Genomic DNA, 19,473 nt, shown 5'->3' with positions numbered 1-19,473 from the left:
TTGAACTCAAGGCATTCAAGGCCTATCCTCAAAACTGGTCCTTTCTTAGGAACCTTATAGTTCATTTATTGCATCAAATAATCAAGATCACTCTTACTGAAGCCAGCACAAGTAAACCAAACCTAATAATTAAGTTAGTGCTGAAAGTCCTGCCCATAGGTTATACCTGCAGAACTACATTTCACCTGTTGGATATGCCACTGCTGTGGTACAAGAGGCACATCTCCTCCCAGGCCAAAGTGTAGCTGACATCAGCAGAAGATGATTCAGATCTACCCACCAAACAAACATGGATCTGCAGTCCTCTTCAGCCCTGGGAACACATTAAGAGGTGGGTCAACCACAGGCAGAAGACGCAATAGCTAGCAAATAGCTATTAAATGTATTTAGGAGCAGTAATAAGACAAGCAGCAGTCTCTCAGAGCAACATTTTCTTGAGAACAAAATTAACAGCAATGAAATACTATAGCAGCCAACTGAATGTTAATAGCTGCAACAAAACCCACACAAACACCAAAAAGGTTGAAAGGGCACTGGAGTGAGACACGCGTGACCCAGCAAGCAGTTGCCTCAGTATGAATTTCAGACTTAAGATACAAGTACACGGACAAGAAGAATTAACACGCCAAGGGGGGATTAGGGTAAGAAGATCCCCATACCTTCTCGTCATCTTCTGCTGGGAGAGGAGGCAAGTTCACAGCTTGTCCCTTCCTCCTTCTCCCATAACCTCCACATTGCCTGAGGCGAAAGCTAAGCTGCACTAATAAAAACAGCAGAGCTAGTGTAAACTGTCCAACCTTGTTATTTACACCTCAGCAGAACGCTCCCAGCATCTACTATCACTCACACAGCTTCTCCAAGAGCCGCCTGCTAATGCACAGGCATTGGAAGCACGTCCCAGAGTCCCCCTTGTCCACACGGAGAATTCTGTTGACAGCACTGGACATATTTTATATTCATCACCTTTAGTTTACCCTTTAATATTAAAGCGTTTAAAATGCTTTTGAAGAGATTTTAACTTGCAGCAGGTCAAGCTGAAAAAGCTCGAAAAACAACCCCTGCAGTGATCAAGAGGTTCACTCAACCTGCCCCAGAACATGGTCTCTTGAGACCAGCCAAGAACTTTACCAGGATCTTTACCTGGTTGTACTTATGAGAATGAAAGGCTATTTTAACCTTGTAAATTTGTTGCTCCCACTAATTTTTCTACTCAGGTTGATTCAACATCCGTTGTCCAACCTTTAAGAATTTTAGATATATACAAATATAAGGAACGGCCAGTGATCCGGTGTATTTGGCCTCAGAGACCAAGGATGAAACCCTATCCTACCCAAGCTCTATGCACTACTCAGTCTCGTAAGCCGACAATAACTCAGACTGTGTGGGGAGAGGACAAGAAGGACAAACAGAAGACATCGGTCACATTTTGAAATACTAGGCACACAGGAAGCATTGTACAGTGCTTTTAAAATAGCACTCTCATCCGAAGCAAAGACTTCTGTTTAGCTACAGGAGAAGTGTCAAGCAAATCATTCCATCCTCACTGGATGTGCTATCTGTGCTTTTCACTAAATCCAGACAGAAAAAGACCCAAAACACAGCTGATCCATTTTTTCCTGCCACCTACTACAACTGAAACGGTTTCCCTCTTAAGGGAGCATGAACATTAATACTTGCCATTGACTAGAAGTACCTCTAATCTAGTCTTGTGCAACAGCTCCCACTTACTCAAGTCCAAGGCGTTCAGTCTAACCTTACTCAAGTTCAAATCCTAAGAAAAAGAAAAAGCAAACCTATCTTTTTAATTGTATCTGTCCTAGCCCAGTGACAGGCCAGCTATCTCTGCCCCTAGCCTTTTCCTAGCTCTGTGCCTTTCGGTATTGCTTGCACTTGACAGCCTGTCAGTCCAAAGCTAAACGGAGATCATGTTTTCAGGGTCTACCATTGCATTCGCAGTGATCATAACTACACATAGAGTTGCAGTAGGGTAGAAATAACAAGTCCTTCCCTGAAGTCCTTTCAGCCTTCCCTCTAGTTCTCCTTCTGCAAAAAAAAGAAAAAAAAAAAAAAGCACAAGTATTTCAAAGATACCAGAAGTAGCACAGACTTCTCTCAGAAGACCCTAGTCATCTGTTGGCAGGGGTCACCCACACAAATTAGTTCTGAAAATTACCTTCCTTCATATTTCAGAAACAAGAAGAGATTACAAAATAATGGAAGCTTACTATTGATTTTTTTTTCCCCCAGAAGACTAAAAAAAAAAAAAAAAAGAAAAAAAAAAGCCTGGTACTTTTTGTTGTAACACACTCAGCCGTTCCCTAACTTCCAAACGGCAAAACGGGCACTGCTTGCAAAGCCTGCAACTGCTCCTGTTACACTCTTACTCCAAAAGTAAAATTTTCTCAGGTGCTAAAGTTTTAGGAAAATATGTTTGCATAACTTTTCATTAGATTCTCCTTCCTCTTTTCTCTCCTTGAAAGTTACATTATTACACCTCCCAAGGAAAAAAGAAATATTTATAAGCAGGACAGCTCCACCCTTTCCTCTTAGTTCAACACCAGGAGGCAAGATTCAGCCAGAGGTCAGCCACTGAGCACTCTCAGCAGCTTCCTTCATTTCTATGCCCTTCCACATTCCTCACCAAAAACCAAACCGAGTAAGAGCTCACCACATCTGCATTTGCCAAAAATCCATGATTTCTGCAATTAATGCAGCACAGCTTATTACAGCTGCAAACGTTCCTAGGGTCTGATAATTATAAGCTCATGGCTGGGTGTCTAATTAAAGGAGGAATGAATTAATGAGTTTTACCAAAGGCTTTTGAGTCACCATTATAATTCTCACCCTTAATCAGCTGCAGGACACTCAAAGGACAGCGTGAGCAGGATCAAGAGCAGAGAGGGGGGATAAACCACCCCCAGCTGATGCTTCCCCCATCACGTTCCTCTCCAACATGTCACTGTCATTCAGACCCCGACAGCCAGATCGAACCCAGCAGGAAAACGCCTGGGCCTTTTGGGCAGCTGAGTACAAAAACGCTTCCTGAAGCTGCCACAAAGCACACACCAGCCTTTGAATGCCGAGAAGCGGCGAGATGCCGGGCAAGAGGCTCTGCAGAGCGCTGACTCCACCGCTTTCATTCATCCACAGCCCCAGCCCCCACCCTGCGCCAACAATTACAGTTCAGTCTCAGGCTCCCAAGGAGGCAGAAATTGAAAACACGTTTTCATTGAAGCACAGCTTGAATTTCATGAATTCCATTACTCTCAACTTTCTCAGCATTTCCTGAAGTGAATACTGTAAAACAAGGGAGAAAGGGGGCGGGGGGGCCGTATGCGAGGCGGCAATCGTATGCCACCCCAAGAAGAGACTACAGAGGCACTTGCAGCAAGGAAGCGACATAAAAGAAGGACTATTCCTAAGGTGAAGAAAGTAAGTGTATGCTAAACGTAAGTTTAGGGAGGAAGGAAAGTAACAGACTGCCAGAGGCCTCAGAACAGTAACGTCATCCGTTACGACTAGCGCTTAAATAGCAAGGCTACAGGCACAGCCCAGATGCAAAGCGTTACAATTTCAGCAATGCAACAGAAAGCATCTCTTTGGTAGACTGAAGAAATCTTAGCTGCTATAGCAAGTATCAAAATTACCCAGTTTATCAGCTACAGGAACTCGAGCACACCGTTAAACTGCAAGAAAGCTTACCCCAAGAAAAGAGCATGAAGTACGGTGAGGTCATGCTCTGCCCACCACATTATTCAGAAATCTACTGTTCAACACTAAAGCAATTATAACAGTCAGAGAAAACAGCACCAAGCAATGGCTCGTTTTTCCCACGTCCAGTTGTAACCCAATCAACTTTGGGATTATTCAGGTTTGCTAATTAACACCCTATGGACAGCTTTGACACCATTACCAATACTCTTAACGGTTCCTTCACTGACACCCTCTTCCCTCTCCCCCCCCTGCCCCAGCTTGGGCCTTATCTTAAGGAGCATTACATCATCTACTGCACCGAGTCCTCCTTGTAACAGACACTATTATGCAACTGAAGTGCCTCCATTTGGATTTTGGCATTATTTTTAATTTCAGTGTTGAATAGAAGGCTTGTTTAAATTCTCTGCATGAACAGCAGCGTTTTACAGACTGAAAAGGGTGTCCATGCACAGACACCAACACTGGCATAACAACATGTCTGAATGTGTTATACGTTTGTGAAACATCCATTCCCCACATTCCCATTTCCCCTTGTCCAGGAATAAGTCCGGCATTGTTAGGACTGATTAGCAATATCTTTCATCTCTAATTTCACACTACAAAGGACTTTCATGCATATGCACGTGTGGCACTATTCTGAGATGTACCAGCCAGAAAAAGCATTTAGCATGGACCGAGGAAATCACAATCTGAGGGTGCAGCTCCAGTTTAAGTGAGGGTGAAGGGGAACGTCAGCTCTTTCCCCTGCCTGGTTTCAATGCTGCTCTTACTATTGACCAAAAAACGCTCATTTGTTAAAATAACAACTTAAAAGAAGTCTGGCACACATTACATCTGCTGAAGCAAGCAACCCGATAACCATGTGAAAGCACACATTATTATAAATGTTACTCTCATATCCAAGTGCTTAGAGAAGGGAATCGGTGCAAGTATCATTACTGAGTTACACCAACTGCTGTGTCCATGTATTGCATGCTAACCTACTTTTTTTTTTGTTTGCAAGAGAATAGCCTTGCAGCCCTAAGCACACAAATGACTATTCGCAAGAACATGCACATTTGTGGCTTACCAAACCCTAAAGCTCACAATTATAAGATCAGACTCAAAAACTACAAGTGGCTTACTACCCAGAAATCTAAAAAAAAAAAAAAAAGAAAGAAGTTTGAAATTAAAGCCTTTGCAGCATGAAAGTGCACTGTGGTTTGCTCTTTCCTAGTTCATCTAATATGAAAAAAAAAAAAAGAAAGAAATAGCATCAGCATGGCACTGCCCCACAGTGACTATTCACTAGATACCTGCAGACCCCTTCACCACGCAGCAAAAGCTATTTCTGGTTTGGGGATAAATTTTACCAGTTCCTAGTTTTTCACCACTGCAATACAACCAACAGTCTCAGCCACTCCTTGAAGTGGAGGAAAGGGAAGGACTTCTAACAGGGATGACTTTTTTTCTTTTTTTAGACTTGTCATCTGAGTGCATCCCCGGGACTAAAAATCTTGCATGAACTTGATCCTCCTTGATTTTAGCTCACCTGTCTTGTTAATCGTCATTGTCAGCTAAAACAACGAACTGGTAGGATGACATAACTAGAAAGTACAGACAGCCTTCCTGAGAGAGGAGCAGGGTTACTGGGTTTTGGTTTTATTATTATTAGAGACAACTCTCCAGCATATATCAGTATGTCCCTGAGTATTTAGACTCTTATCCCTGTCTTAAAAGTGAGAATTAAAGTTCAGTACAGAAGGTAATCCTGACATATTCCAAAGTTACCCAAGTCTCGTCTGAATCTTAGAGCAAATAAATTCCCAGACATCACGTCCCTTCCCCCAGCTATGGGAATTACATTCAGTTGAAAACAAGCCAAGTTCTCCTACCCACTCAAGGGGAATGGGAAATCTCAACATAACTGGTGGAAAGTTTACTACTAAAAGATAAAACAGAAACGAGAGGAGAATTGACAGTCATCAAGAGGTTAGTTGTAAATGAGATGCTGACTCCCCTCCATCTCAAGAAAATTAAGAGTGAGCGCCACCTTACTCAGTGCTTGCTTGCAGCCACCCAAGCATATTCACTTGACATCAAAGAACATAAAAGAATGACTTCAGGAGAAGCGTTAACCATCACTGCTTAGTCTTCAGCATACTGATCCTTACAGGTACAGAAGTGTCCCCTGAAAGGAGTCACACAGAGCTGACCGGGCAAGCTCTGCCACAACACAGTCTTACCACATCAACACAAATAGCATGAACCATCGATTCTGGACTTCACCCTTTCCAGCAGTAAGTGTGCTGGTGGGGGGAAGGGGTGGGGGAGAAGAGGTGTAAAGTTAGCCTTGTCCTAGAAGGAGAAAAAAGAAAAAAAAAAAAAGGGGGGGGGGGGGGGGGGGAGAGAAATGCCAAGGGATTGGAGGGTGCTTGTCCCTCCAACTGTCTGTTCTGAAAACAGGTATGTCAAGAAACCTGATGTGACAAAGGCCCATAACTTTTGTCTATCTCATTCTCAATAGACAGATTTTTGTTTACAGGTTCAAAAATAAATCTAATCCCAAAATACAAGTAAGAGATCAAGAAGACTTGTGGCACAGCTCCTTAATCCACATTCAAAGCCTTGGGATTAAGTCAGAGGAAAGCACCTGACTTCCCACCCTTAATCTCCAGAGTCATGCCTAATGGGATAGTTCTTCTGGGTGAGAATTTCTCACTTTCCCTAATAATGAAAAATAAGGAGCACTAAAAATCCACACCAACATCTGCTTGAAGCACTGTTTGTTTTATTGGATCAACATTTAAACAAAGGCTTTTTGTTAACCCGTGAAGCGTGGATTTTCCTCTGCTCAAAAAGGCATTAAGAATTGAGAAGAAGAAAAAAAAAAAAAGAAGAAAGGGAAGAGATGGTAAGACTAAACTGATTTTGATTAGTCCTTTCTCCAGATTGCTAGTGATATCAGGCTTTGCAGCTGGACACCAAGATAAGCTTCCTAAGTAGCTATATCATTGTGGTGGCAAACTGAAGGTTAGAGACCCTCATCTGCATTTTCAGTCTCTGTTTAGACTCCCTTTTTCCAAAACAACTGCAAAATATAAAGTTCTTGACTGTCAGCTCCTCCAAACCGATAAACACTTGTGTGCATACAGGTAAGTGCAATATATAGGCAGTGCTCAGAGGAGGTGGATGCATTACCTAAGATTTACTTCATAAGTACTTAAATCCAGACCAAGAGACATATGCTGTTACACTCGCGTAGGAAAAAAAATAGAGGATTTTCAAGAGGACAAACGTTGTCTTGGTGCAGAAGCGCCAAGGTGCCAGTGGCTGGCCACCACCTGACCAGACTAATACTTTTAACTCTGGTTCTACTCTTCCAGCTAAGGCCAGCATGATACCTTCAGAGCACCACATGCTGCACAGAGGTCTCCTAAGACTGGGAAGCTCACCAGGCCTGGCAAAAGCATCTTCTCTGTGCAGGATTAATACTTTTAGGATTCTACCCAGATGAAGCAAGCATGGTTTACATCTTTGCACACTCACTTGCATCTCCTTCCCTCCTCGCCCCACAACGTGTTTCACATTTCTCCACGTCACCTTTTACCCCTCCGTGTGTACTTTGGTCTGCTAAAACCATACATTCAGAACAGTTACTTTTTTTGACTAGACTAAGGTAATCCACAGTCACGGTTTCCAGAAACTGTCAGTTCTCAGGAGACCATCTGAAAACGTGGCAGCACAGCATGGGTCAGCAAAAAAGTAAAGCTACAGACAGAAAGCTGGCAAAGGTTGACTTTTTTCCTGTCTGTATACCATATGCTGCTGCATGACTGGATGTGTGGTCAACAGAAACCGTTGTATGTCTACGTTTGGTAAAAGTCAGCCATCAAAAATTGTCTTGATTCTACATTTTTTGTTATTCATTATGCTGCAGTTCCCTAGTAAAGGCTCCTTTAGATCAAACACAGAATAGAGGAGTCAGACTACAGCACCAATTTGCTGATAAGAGGTATTACTGCATGGTTACTCATGCAACCGAGACTGATGAGTAAAGGGAAGAGGGGATTTACCATCGGTTCTTAAAAACCTAAAAGCAACTTCAATTTAATTAGAAAACATTGGATTCTACTAACCGGGGTCACCTAACCTTCCTGGAAATACAAGCAAACTAGTGCTACAGCGAGATAGCTGATCAGACCTTGGAAGTGGTCCATCTATTCTTGAAAGAAACCTTCAGTCTAACCCCTTTAAGAAAGGCACATTACCCTCTGACTTTGAGCCAACTAGACAAAAACACGTCATCCAACTTGATAATACACATGTTTCCAATTTACAGAAAGACTCTTGGTTTCAGAATTGAAATAAGACGCCAGTACAGTAGAAGTGGTTCTAAAACAATCTCTCTAATCCAAGTTTTTTTGGCAGTTTAGGCTCCATCACGTTTCTCCAGCCAAGAAATACTTCCAAAGACGACATTAGCTGTTATGTGTAGGAAAACAGCCTCACAGAGCCAGAAAGTACCTGACAGAATTAATTCCTTGCTGAACCTTTGCCTACAGGTTCAAACACACATGCCTTGGATTAGAGTCTGCAAGTCAAAAAAAGGGAAGCGTCGTTGGGCTTACACAGCACCTTTCACTGCTGGATCCCTCCTCAACACACATTCAGTAGTAGAAAAAGAATGTTACAACACAAAAGCACTGACACATGTATGATAGAAAACTCCTGGGTGACAACACTATAGAGACCGTCTCAAAACCAAGGACTAGAGCATACCCCTGTTCTTACCATGCTTCCTTTAGCGTGGTTCTGCATCTTAATTGGTGTGAATCAATCATCCAGTCTTTTTCCAAAGCACACACAGTTGCCATTACACCTACTATCCGTGCATCTGCAGTTCTGACTCTCGCAGAAAAAGCACGGGAGTGGTGCAAGGAAAGACTTTCAAAGATGCTGGAGAATTTTGCTTTATTCTAGCCTGATTCACGCATAACCCATGCCTTTACAGACTCAGGTCAACATTGCCATTTTCCCGCAATTAAGAAAAAGCAGAAATTCAACTCAAGGTGCTCTGTAGCTTAGCTTTTACAGCCTCTTTTCTTCTTCACTGTTTATAGTACGCTTCTCAGCACACAGTGAGACTTAAGAGCTACAATAAAGTGTTGTAGGCTCCTCTTCTGTTGGTACCAAAGACACTCTGTCTCAAGTAGATATCCCATTACCTGTTGCTGTGCTGTATTAAAAAGCTATTTAGCTTTTCTACTTCTTTCCAGCATGTAACTTCCACACTACCTCAAGGATCTTAACCAACTCTACCCTGAGAAATAAAGTGCCATGCAACTAAGTCACAAGTAGAAGTACTTACATTACTAAATAGATTAAACTAGCGACAGCAGCAGTGTCAGGACCATCTTACTGGTCAGATTAACTGAATTGGACAGTAAGTGGACAGTACTGGTAAGATCATCATCATTTGTTCAGCAGCAAAAGGCACAGAGACCAGAACTGGTATTAGCACGACGCTGTCAGAAGGAACACGAGCTTTGCTCCATTTTTACATTCCCTTCACTCCAGAGTTTGTGACTCACTACACAATGAAAAGGCTTTGCAGAGCACTGCAGTATGACTCAGATGAGAATACAGCCAGAACAAAACCGTTCATATCAAGATATCTTCAACCTCAATGATTCATGGGAGGATTAGGAAAAGAACTGGTCTGATAAGATCCTCTATAGGGATGACTCTATGGAGCAAGTCCTGCAAGCAGCACATGAAGGCAGCTCTGACAGGACTCAGCAGCATGCCAAACCCCCTGGAGAAGGAGGATCACAACCCCAGCTCATTCTGCATTGAAGCTCACCTCCATTCCCCCAGAAAAAGGAAACAACTAGTTGTACTGCTGTCCTCAGCTTGTCATGACAGAAGCAAAGCATCTGAAGGACGCATACATTTTTAAACAACCTAGTCCAGAGGGGAAGGATCTGTTCTGCTTCTCCACACTTGCACACACTGTTCTAACCTAATGCAACAAGATACACTCTGGGAGGAGATAAGAAGTAAGTAATACCAAGAGAGAGCGTTTTAGAAACCAACTCAGGTGAAGAAGGTACGCAGCCAAAACCTGCAGCTGCCTTGATCTCAGCCCTTGGCAACAACATTGCTGTAAGTATTTCTCAAGCTCTCATACAAAAGGAGGAAGCCCCTGTAGGTTAGTACACAATGGACACAGCCTCCACGAGACAGGCCGGTGCGCAGCTGGGTGTCCCTCCTGCTCTGACAAAAGGGACTACATGGGACAGAACAGCATAACTAGCCATTAGATCTACACCCTTCTAGATACTCCCCATCATCCAGGGTCCCAGAAAACATAACAAAGACCTAGACTTCAAAGACCGGCAGTAGGTGCTTATCTACGAGCTACAAGCACTTCAGAGAGGTTTCAGGGGACAATAGCTTGTCTGCTGCTTCAGTGGAATAGTGGCTTGCACATTACAGTAATCCTTGCTAGGTAGAGGTGGAAAGCCTGTTGAATCAGCAGCCTCCTCACCTGCAGGAGCACGTGGCACTGCAACAAGTGACATGACAACATTCAAATCCAAGCCACTGTATTTCACTTTTGGTTGAAGGGGGATGTTCAGTTGATGCACAAGTTCAAAGCCTATCATCAAAACACGAGTACAAAAGAAAAAGTAGGTCTTTACTAAGAGGTTACTAAAGGAAACAGTTTTATAAAGAAAGCAATGTTCTCCCTTGGTCATGGGTTGGGAAATCTTTTCTAGAGAAGCAGTGAAGAATCAGAAAGGACATGTTGCTTCCTTCCTCATAACAAATCAGAATGAGCACAGACACAGAGCCCTGCTGTATGCCTATTTATGATAACAGTCTAGCTACCTGATAACTTGAAGTCATGGAAACTTAAAAGTATTTTCAGTTTAGTAAAGGTAACCCTTCCTTACTACAGCTAGGGACACTCTGCCCTTTCCCATCCCATAAACTCCCAGCTAGCATCCCCCACTGACCTCTCTTCAGCCACCAGAGAACTCAAATGCAGCGTGCAGTTTAACAGTTTATACTTAAGAACTGGAGTATCAACCACTAATGGAATAGAAAACAAAAATATACACAATTTGGGCCAATGAAACCTACAAAAAAACCATACAGAATTTAAGTTTAAAAATGGACTTTCTTATTTTCAGGACATGTACGATCTCAACAGCTAAATACGAAAGGTTCCTAAAGAAAAGGGGAGACTATGCCAGCATAGGCTGCAAACAGAGCAAGGGATGCAAATTCATAACAAACCTCATAGAAAAAGCTAGAATTCAAACCAAAAGGCCTTCAGAACAATTTAAAGCATGAGAGAGCATTTAGCATTACAGTTCCCACTCCTGGATTAAGTTTCCCTGTTTCATTAAAATTAATCTACGTGGCTACGAACTCCCGAGTCAACTTGCAGAGCCACAGGAGCTTCGTTATATAACCGGCGACACCGATAACACGGGCTGCGTTACTGGAGCCTGCTTGCTATCCCTCACCAGCGCCGAAACCAGCAAAGCTGCCGCTACTCAAATCATTCTCTTGACGACAGACACTTCAGTAATCCAGACATTCGGGTTTGGATTTGATAAGATGTTTTCTTGCGAGCTGAAGTTAAGACTTAAAAGGCCATCTACTGCTGTGCAAGAAGTCCTTAATATCAGCGAGGGAGGAGAGGCAGCTACACAGGAGAACAGCAGAAGGCTTTAAGTCGGAATACGATTAGTGTAGAAAAATTATCTGGCAAATGAACACAACCCCAGATTGTTGTGAGGAATGCTTTTAAGCAATTTAAGTGAAAAACAGTACATCTGCTGTCTAGTCAAAGGTCAACGAGTGCTTGTTTCATGATAACGCACTCCCAAGAACATCTTTCCACGAACTCTTAACTTCTGATCTTCAGCATCTCACATCCCCCGTTTTAAAGGCAGCTACCCTCTGAGGTCATGGAAATACAGTGAAACTGCTGTGCAGCGTTACATCTGTGTGTGGCCATCTTGAACTCTGCTAAGCCAAGGGAGCTAAAACAAATGAACAAATTGAAGCCCCAAATACAAAAGTTAGGTCAAAAGTCTGTCCTGTTTACTGGTTTAAAGATGTTTCTTTGTATCTACCCATTGCTCTTTAAATACATCTCTCACATTTTGCTCTAGCTTCAGCCCACAGATCTGTTCATCCGTTTAAAACAAAAAGCCAAAACATACTGCTTTCTAATGTATTTCTAATACCTTTTACTTCTAGGATAAACGAGAACCGTTTAGATGCCCTAGCCTTTCTGCCTGCATGCACGATAGGAGGCTGCGTATATAGGACGCTGCAAGTATGTTCAGAAAAGCAAAATGGTGTTTTCAAAACCACAGACCGTGGCAAAACGAGGCAGCAGAGTCACTGCAGCCCTGTTCCAAGATGACAGCGGAGAACACAGATGTTAGCGCACACAGATTCACTCCACAATCGTTTTAATTACATGCCTAGCCAACCAAGCACAGGATGCAGGCTAAGCAGCATTAAAGAAAAAAAAACAGCGGCACACAAGTATGCCGCGAGCATCTTCCCCGTGCGCTTGATGCTAACGCCGCTCTCGTGCATTAAGTCATCTGTTTTCCAGCAGGCCGGCAGCCGGTTTTGGAAAGGCACCGCCGGCCTCTCTGCAGGTCGCGGCGGTGCGGGGCTGGCGCGATCGGCGGCGAGCGGCCGGCGTTATCACCGGCGACGAGGGGCTACGATCCGGCCAGGGGCATCAGGCCGGGCCGGTGCCTCCGCCTGGACAGCGCAGCTGGCGGCAGCCAAGGGACCTGGCGAGGGCTCTCGGCCGGGGCTGCCTCCTGCCTCCTCTTCCAGGGGATCGTTTCACCTCCTCCCAAGAAGAACCTGGGCTTCCAGCGAGCCGGACGCAGCTCGGGGCTTCTGCTCACCCCGCCGGGGGGTGATGGCCTCCCGGCCCAGGCCCGGGCCGGCGAGACCACCGCATCCCCGCCTGCCCCGACCCAGCAGGGAGGCAGCCCCCCCACCTGCCCCTCGTGGGGTGGACACACACCACACGGAACAGGGGAGACGTGGCACCCACAGACACCCACCCGAGGAGCCCCGGCCGGGGCCGGGGCCCCCTTCTCCTCCACACCTCCCAGGGAGCCGAGCCCCCTCCGCGCCCCCTGCCCCGCACAGCCCACGGGTGTACAAACACCCCCCGCCCGAGCTGCGAGGGGCCCCCACGCGGGACACAGCCACACACAGAGACCCCGTGCGGGGACCCACCTGCTGGTACTCGGCGTCGTGCGGTCGGAAGTCGGCGGCGGTGAGCTCCCAGCGCAGGCTGAGATGCGGCAGGCGGTGCAGCAGGCTCACCCACCAGGGCGGCGAGTAGCTAACGCCCGCCATGCCCGCCGTGCCGCCTCGCCTCGCCTCGCCTCGCCTCGCCTCACCCCGACCCGCCGGCCATGGAGCGCCGCCGCCCGCGCCGCCCGTTCGCCTGCCCGCCCGCCCCTTCACCCGCGCCCCGGCCGGCGGCCCCTCATGGCCGGCACCCCCCGCCTCCTCCCTCCCGCCGCGCCGCTCGCTCCCTCTTTGTTCGCCGAGAGGCTCCACCGCCCGCGCGCCCGGCACCGCCCGCCCGCTCCCATTGGCGCCGCCGCGCCCCGCCCCGCCCCGCCCCGTCCCGCCCCGCCCGCCGGGGCCCCTCAGGCCCTCGGTTCGTGTGGGCTCCGGGCCGCGGCGGCTGCGGCCGGGCCCTCCCGTCCCGTCCCGTGTTCCCTGTCGTGCCGCCCGCTGCCCCAACGCGCGGGGGTCGCCCGCCCTTCGGCAGCCGTGCTTCGCCGCCACCGCGGCTCCTGCTGTAACGGGGCGCATGGTCACGCGTGGCAGAGGGTGGACGTCCCACAGCCGGCAGCAGACGATGTCCCCTTCTCTCGTACCGGCACCTTTCCCTCCAAAATAACCCCAGAGCGGACCCAACCGCTTGGCAGCTTACTTCCCTCGGTGCCGCCAAGGGAAGCGCCGTTCCCAGGCCTCGGGCACCGACGCGTTCGCTCGAGCTGACGCACTTTGTGCAACACGCTTGATCCCGGGGCACTGGCTCCCCGCTTGCTTCCCCAGCCTGTCTTGGCTTTTCCAAAAGCCAGGGGGAAATTTCTAGAAGTCCTGAGGTGTCTGAAGATGCAGACGGGCCCCTCGTGCGATTTTCAAGTGTGCCCGATCGTCACCTGTTCCATGGAGACCCGAAGCGCCCTGGTTTAGCTTCCACCATTCTCTCTGCAGGCAAAGGTTTGGCCTCTTCCAGACTCTGACCCAAAGCCAATTATGTTGCTTCATTAACTTCAATGGACTTCGAACTCTCAGCTTATTTTGATGACTATGTAAAGCAGAGCCGTGAATGAAACACCTAAGTATTTAAACAAGGACAGCCTCTCACTGCGTAACACAGCGGAGTTGTGCAGAACGTAACAGAGCTTTTGTTGTGCTCTCCACAGAGCCCCTCTGACACAACTTTCCCAAGGATTATACTCTGACCCGACGGGAATGGCTTTTCATTTCTTTCTAAACAGAACAGAACCAAACTATTTTTAGTCTTAAAGGTAAAAAATATGAGCATACCCTCCTGGGGACACGTTGGAAACTAGTAAGTACATAAATACGCTGGATAACATTAGGATAGAGTAGTAAAACAGAAAAGATAACAGTAAGCAGCAGCAATCCCAAATTCATTCGCTTCATTACAAAGATCACATTGTTCCTATTACGACTGAAACGTGTAAAAAGATTTGCTGTTTTCTTTTAAAAGGCATAGATCAAATAATTTCATTCCTGCTCTACATAGCGTGGTCCAGCATTAACACATGAGTTCCTAAACTTTGCCAGGCTATTCAGACCATCTCCCGGGCCTTCCCTCTCTCCACAGCGTCATACGAACCACAGTCTCCCCATCCCAGCCCTGCAGCAGCACACCTCACCCACTGCTGACCTGCCAAGCTGAAAGCAACGTGGGCTAAACATCGCTTAATGCAGCTTGGAGTTGGAAGGGGAAAAAGGGCCATCCAGCCTTCTAACAGACGTCAAGCAAATGTCTCACCGGTCTTACAGGTTTGAGAAACTCTCATCTAATCGGCGCTGTTTAGAATTAGAAACCGTTATGGCCCATGAAAACTCAAAAGATATTGGAGTGCTGTGTATCCCATTTGTAAAAAAAGAGTGATACCAACCGCTTTTTTCTCCTAAATGGTGGGAGGTCAGTAGATATTAGCGACATCTCTTTTGCAAGTATGATTTTATTACTTTCCCCAAATGCAGCTAGTACTTTATACTTTACGCTGTCCTTACCAACACATTTTATAAATAAGGAGAGCAAAACTGCTAAAGTGGGCTATTTAACACATTAGGACCAAATAAACATATTTCTGCTGATGTTCTGAAATATAACATCAACTTTAATAGCTTTTGACAAGGACAGGATTTTCATATGAGTACTATCAACATAGCTAAAAAGAAATCTTATCGTTCACAAATAGCATTAAGACACACGTCAGAGAGTCCACAGCCACGCAGTATGTGAACAAGTACGAGATATACAAGGGTACGAGATATAAGAGCTCAACTCCCTCCAGCCTTCTCCAAGAAAAGCTCCTATTTTTCTGCAGGAGGACAGCAGAACAACAGCCAATTTTGTTTTCTTCCCTTTTCTTTTTTTTTTCCCCCTTTTTCGCAGTGCCAGCAAGGATGAGGAAGAAATTCTTTTAAAGCCCGATGATTTAACATATTTCACCTCCAGTTCAAACAATCCGAAGACAAGGAGCTGAGAGACCTCGCTGGGGGCAAGAGATCTCTCTGCGTAAGCCACTTATGCCACAGAGTTTATGCAATTCGGCACTAAAACGCTCAAGGCTGGAATCTGTCCTGCAGATGTTACTGCTGCCACGAGCCTCTGGACAGATAGAAAAACCCCACCAGGCTGCGAGTCCAAGTACCTTTGTCAGCAAAATGACGGACACGGAATAGGAGCAGATGCAGCAAGCACTCCGCACCGAGATCTTGTTTGACAGCGTCGATGTGAATCAAACTGAACAAAACGTTTTGGAACAAATGACAGAAAAAGCTGGATGCTATTAAATGGGGGTGTAAGCACCCGAGCATCAGCGCGGCAGTTTGAGGCGCCATATGGGGGGCGGGGGGGTAAGTGGGAAAGGGAGCAGGCTCGGCAGCGCTGACGTGCATGCCTCTCACAGCCATTTGCTGCGGAGACAACTGGATTAAATTATAGTAGAATGAGGATGTGGGATTACAGAGAAACAGAGGCATCAACAGTTTTAATTTCTCCCCCACAATTGTTTATAATGATATGGGAAAATAAGAAAATGAAGAGTAAAATGAATTCAGCAACTAGGAATAAGAGACAAACCGCAAGATCTAGCACTAGCCATACTTGCCATGGTAGGGCACTTCAGCCTGTTGTACCACGTCAGGAAGCAGTGTTTGCATTTCTTGGATGTCTAGCATCTCTCATTTGATCCTATTCAGGTAATTCTTGATTACATGACAACAAGACAGTTACCAAGGCTCTCATGCTTAGATTATAGCAGCCTTTTTTCCTCCCCACACAAATAGGTACTCTCTGTTTTGCCAAAGCAAAATGAACAAACAAGCCACTGCTGTGACATCCCAGGAATAAAAACTAACAGTAAATCACCCTTGCATGGAAAGCAGTTCTACAATCAACCAAAGCAAACTGCAAACGTCAGCTTGTCGGCTGGTAATCCTGCTGAAAAGTAACCCTAAGAGCCGTATTAGTGTTCGCTAACTTGCTTTGACAGTGGCTTTGCTAAAGAATCATGGGGCAAAATAGACAAATGAGAAATGTTCCAAATTAAAGACATCGGAGATAAAAAGACCAGTTTAAACCTCCAAAAAAAGGCAACTGGTACTGTCCCCTGTCCCCTTGAGACCATCAGATAGTCTGCGAAAGCACTCCTAGGAAGTGTACTGTTTTTCACTCTTCACAAGCTTCTCTCTGGCTCGACATCCCTACTGCTGACGTGATACTTGCAATGAGAGCACTTTTTAGAACAGCAATCCCATACCCCTGGCTCTTTTTATCCACTATGAAATGAAATAATTCAGCTTTTAATATACTGTGAAGCGAGGAGTCTTCCCCTGACTGTCAGACCTAATATGCGTTATGAAAGGTTTTAGCCAACAATACAGATTTAAAAAAAAAAAAAAAGGGCAAGATTGAACTCCAAGTGCCGGCAGAGGGATGAGTTACCCTCTTGAGACTAGGGGCTAAATTACGGACAGTCAGAGGGAGGTCAGCGAGACAACCATGTCTCGGCACTCGGCTGCCGCTGTTAGGCAACACCTCTGCCCCGCTCGCCTCTGCCGCTCCATAAACTCTGCCCTTACATCAAGCCGTGCCCGCTTCCCGCTGAGCTAGGCTGTGCCTCTATTAAGATTACCTTCCCTCTCCTCCCAGGGCTTCCTCTGTATTTTTCTGCTGACAGTCAAAGGAAATAACGAAGCCAGGGCTGCTCTCCAGCCTCCCCCAGATTTCTCTGCCCCCTCCGCGACAGCTCAGTCCCCAGCCTCCACTCTTCCCAGCAAAGCCACATTGCCGGGGATCTTCCCAGTTGACTTCTCCTCCCAGCTTAAAGGATTTCCCCTGAGCGGAGGCAGCTGCTGAAAGGAACGTACATTTGGGTCTTTGTTGCTTTCCTCTGAAATCCTCCTAGGGACCTTTGGGTTTAAACAAAGAATAGCCACGACCAGGGCCAGCATAAAAAGCTTTAAGCAAACTCAAAGAAATCATATGAAAGGGTTAATTCTGTCATTTCCAGTCCTGAGGCAATACTCTCTCTCCCTCGTGTTCTACCGGTCTTTTTATACTTGGCGAGTCCCAGGGAAATGGGTGGAAGATGTGGAAATCCTACTGCAAAAGCACCTGCCCGCTCCTTTCCTTTCCCCAGAGAGCAACACACAGAACATTCTATTATTTAGTTAATTGCAAAGAAACAATTAGAAAGGAACTTGGCAAATTCTCTCTAATCACAGCGAGACCCATTGCAGTTCAGTAAGTTCAGCAAATTAGCAAATAAAAAGTGAATATAAAAAGGAAAGAATAACACAGCTCAAATTGCACTTTGTTCATTTGCTTTGTCACTTGCAGTTTCTGTTTAATTATTTAAGATATTTCTTCATAACATTCTAGTACATTTTGTATAATAATGAAGGTTTACTAGCATAGAAATGCAATACGTGGCTACTAAATGTCTGCCGAGAGGAGGAAGAAAACTGCCAATTCTGTGTGTAAAATATAGCTTCTTCAGGAAACATTTCCAGGTTAGATAAATAGAAGGTTCTGCCACAATTTGTGTAGGATACAAATAAGGATGATTGCTAGGTAATGACAACGCTAAGTCATGTTTGCGCAGAACGTTGTAACTTTTACTACAGGCATTAATGGTCAATCCCCTGTTTATTTAAAGCTGTTCTAATTTTCCATGCATATAACTAGAGGCCATTTAAACATAGCCTTTTTTTACAGCAGCACTGTAATCAAATGACAGATTTTACAGCATTTCAGTTCTAAATTCCTATTACAGGAAAGACTTTCAAGCTCCGTTACATTACTGAAGCAGAGCCTCATCTCTGCAGAGCCGACGGACTGAGGAGGGGCAGAGGAGCAAGATCCAGGTGTGATATTATCTGGCTGATAGCGAGGGAGGTAAGACAGGCATTTACAACAGGCATGATGTCCCCCCTGGTTCTTCCCAGACCATTTTGAGCATCAAGATTTTATGACACATCTGTTCACACGACCAAGAATAGAAGCCCTAAAGGGGCTTGTGCGGTACCCCGCGCAAAGTGTCTTTGAGGCATGCTGGCAAAAAACCTACCCAGTAGAAGGGGAGCTGTTAAGAGTCTGAGACACATCTTGAGAGGTGAAGTTCTGTTTATACACAGCTCCGGTGAGGGGAACAACATGAACGCTCTCCTGGAGACCAGAAAAGATGTACGAATACATACGCTCTCAGATTTGAAAGAGGTAATTAGGACAGCCAGGCAGTGGAAGGGGCAAGAGGAGCAGGGTATGACTTAATCAGTAGACTACAACAGAGTATAGTTAATAAGAACATAACAACACGTGCTGTTCAAGGCTATTCCTTTGAGCACAGCGAGGACAGAATGAGAGCTAAAGGCCACGTATAAGCAAGAGCCAACGTGCCTTACACACATCTGAAAATAGGGCAAACATTCAGAAACCGATGTCAGTGCTGTCTCTACCAGGCAAAGAACCGCATCAGCAAACGTTAGAAGGAAACGTCAGAGGAACTGATGCAGCACCAGACCACCAACCATGCCTGAAAATCCTCCCCTAGTAACCTAGAGTCTAGCACGGATATTTTGCTCTTCGCAGGTTTTAATGATGCCCGCAGAATGAATGAAACTGGGGGGTTTTTTTGCCCTTAGAAGTTCACGTGGGGAAAGCAATTGGTTAGCTGACAAACCTACCATAAATAGATGCTGCAAAGCTTGCAAGAGTCAAGGGCACTCTGACTTCAGATGAAGCCAAAGTATGGTTTAATACAACTAGTGTGAACACTTAATTGCTTTCAACTGAATTCAAGACCAGTCTGCTCCAAGAAATCATATCAAAACTTTTCCATTCATGCCACATGGCTTACACCTCCAGCGTTTAAGATCTAAAACTGAAGTTTCTGCTAAGAAATCCAGAGCATGTCAGTGGAGCAGAGA

The 19,473-nt window shown here is 45.6% G+C and overlaps 1 protein-coding gene across 3 annotated transcripts in view; it reads right to left on the bottom strand.

Moving 5' to 3' along the window:
- TTYH3 (tweety family member 3) overlaps positions 1-13,984 on the bottom strand; it is an 80,065-nt gene extending 66,081 nt beyond the window's left edge. For 2 of the 3 annotated variants that reach the window (XM_076351395.1, XM_076351397.1), the window contains exon 1: positions 12,991-13,145. In XM_076351395.1, coding sequence (XP_076207510.1) covers positions 12,991-13,113 — 123 coding nt within the window. In that variant the 5' untranslated portion in view covers positions 13,114-13,145. Of the gene's footprint in view, positions 1-12,990; positions 13,146-13,934 lie in introns of those variants that run through there. The other variant, XM_076351396.1, reaches the window with a different exon arrangement.
- Between the last annotated feature and the right edge of the window lie 5,489 nt (positions 13,985-19,473).

This window comes from Aptenodytes patagonicus, chromosome 13, assembly GCF_965638725.1.
Source record: "Aptenodytes patagonicus chromosome 13, bAptPat1.pri.cur, whole genome shotgun sequence".
Taxonomy (NCBI): domain Eukaryota; kingdom Metazoa; phylum Chordata; class Aves; order Sphenisciformes; family Spheniscidae; genus Aptenodytes; species Aptenodytes patagonicus.
The sequence above is the reverse complement of the archived record's forward strand: the minus strand, read 5'-3'. Positions and strand labels throughout refer to the sequence as shown.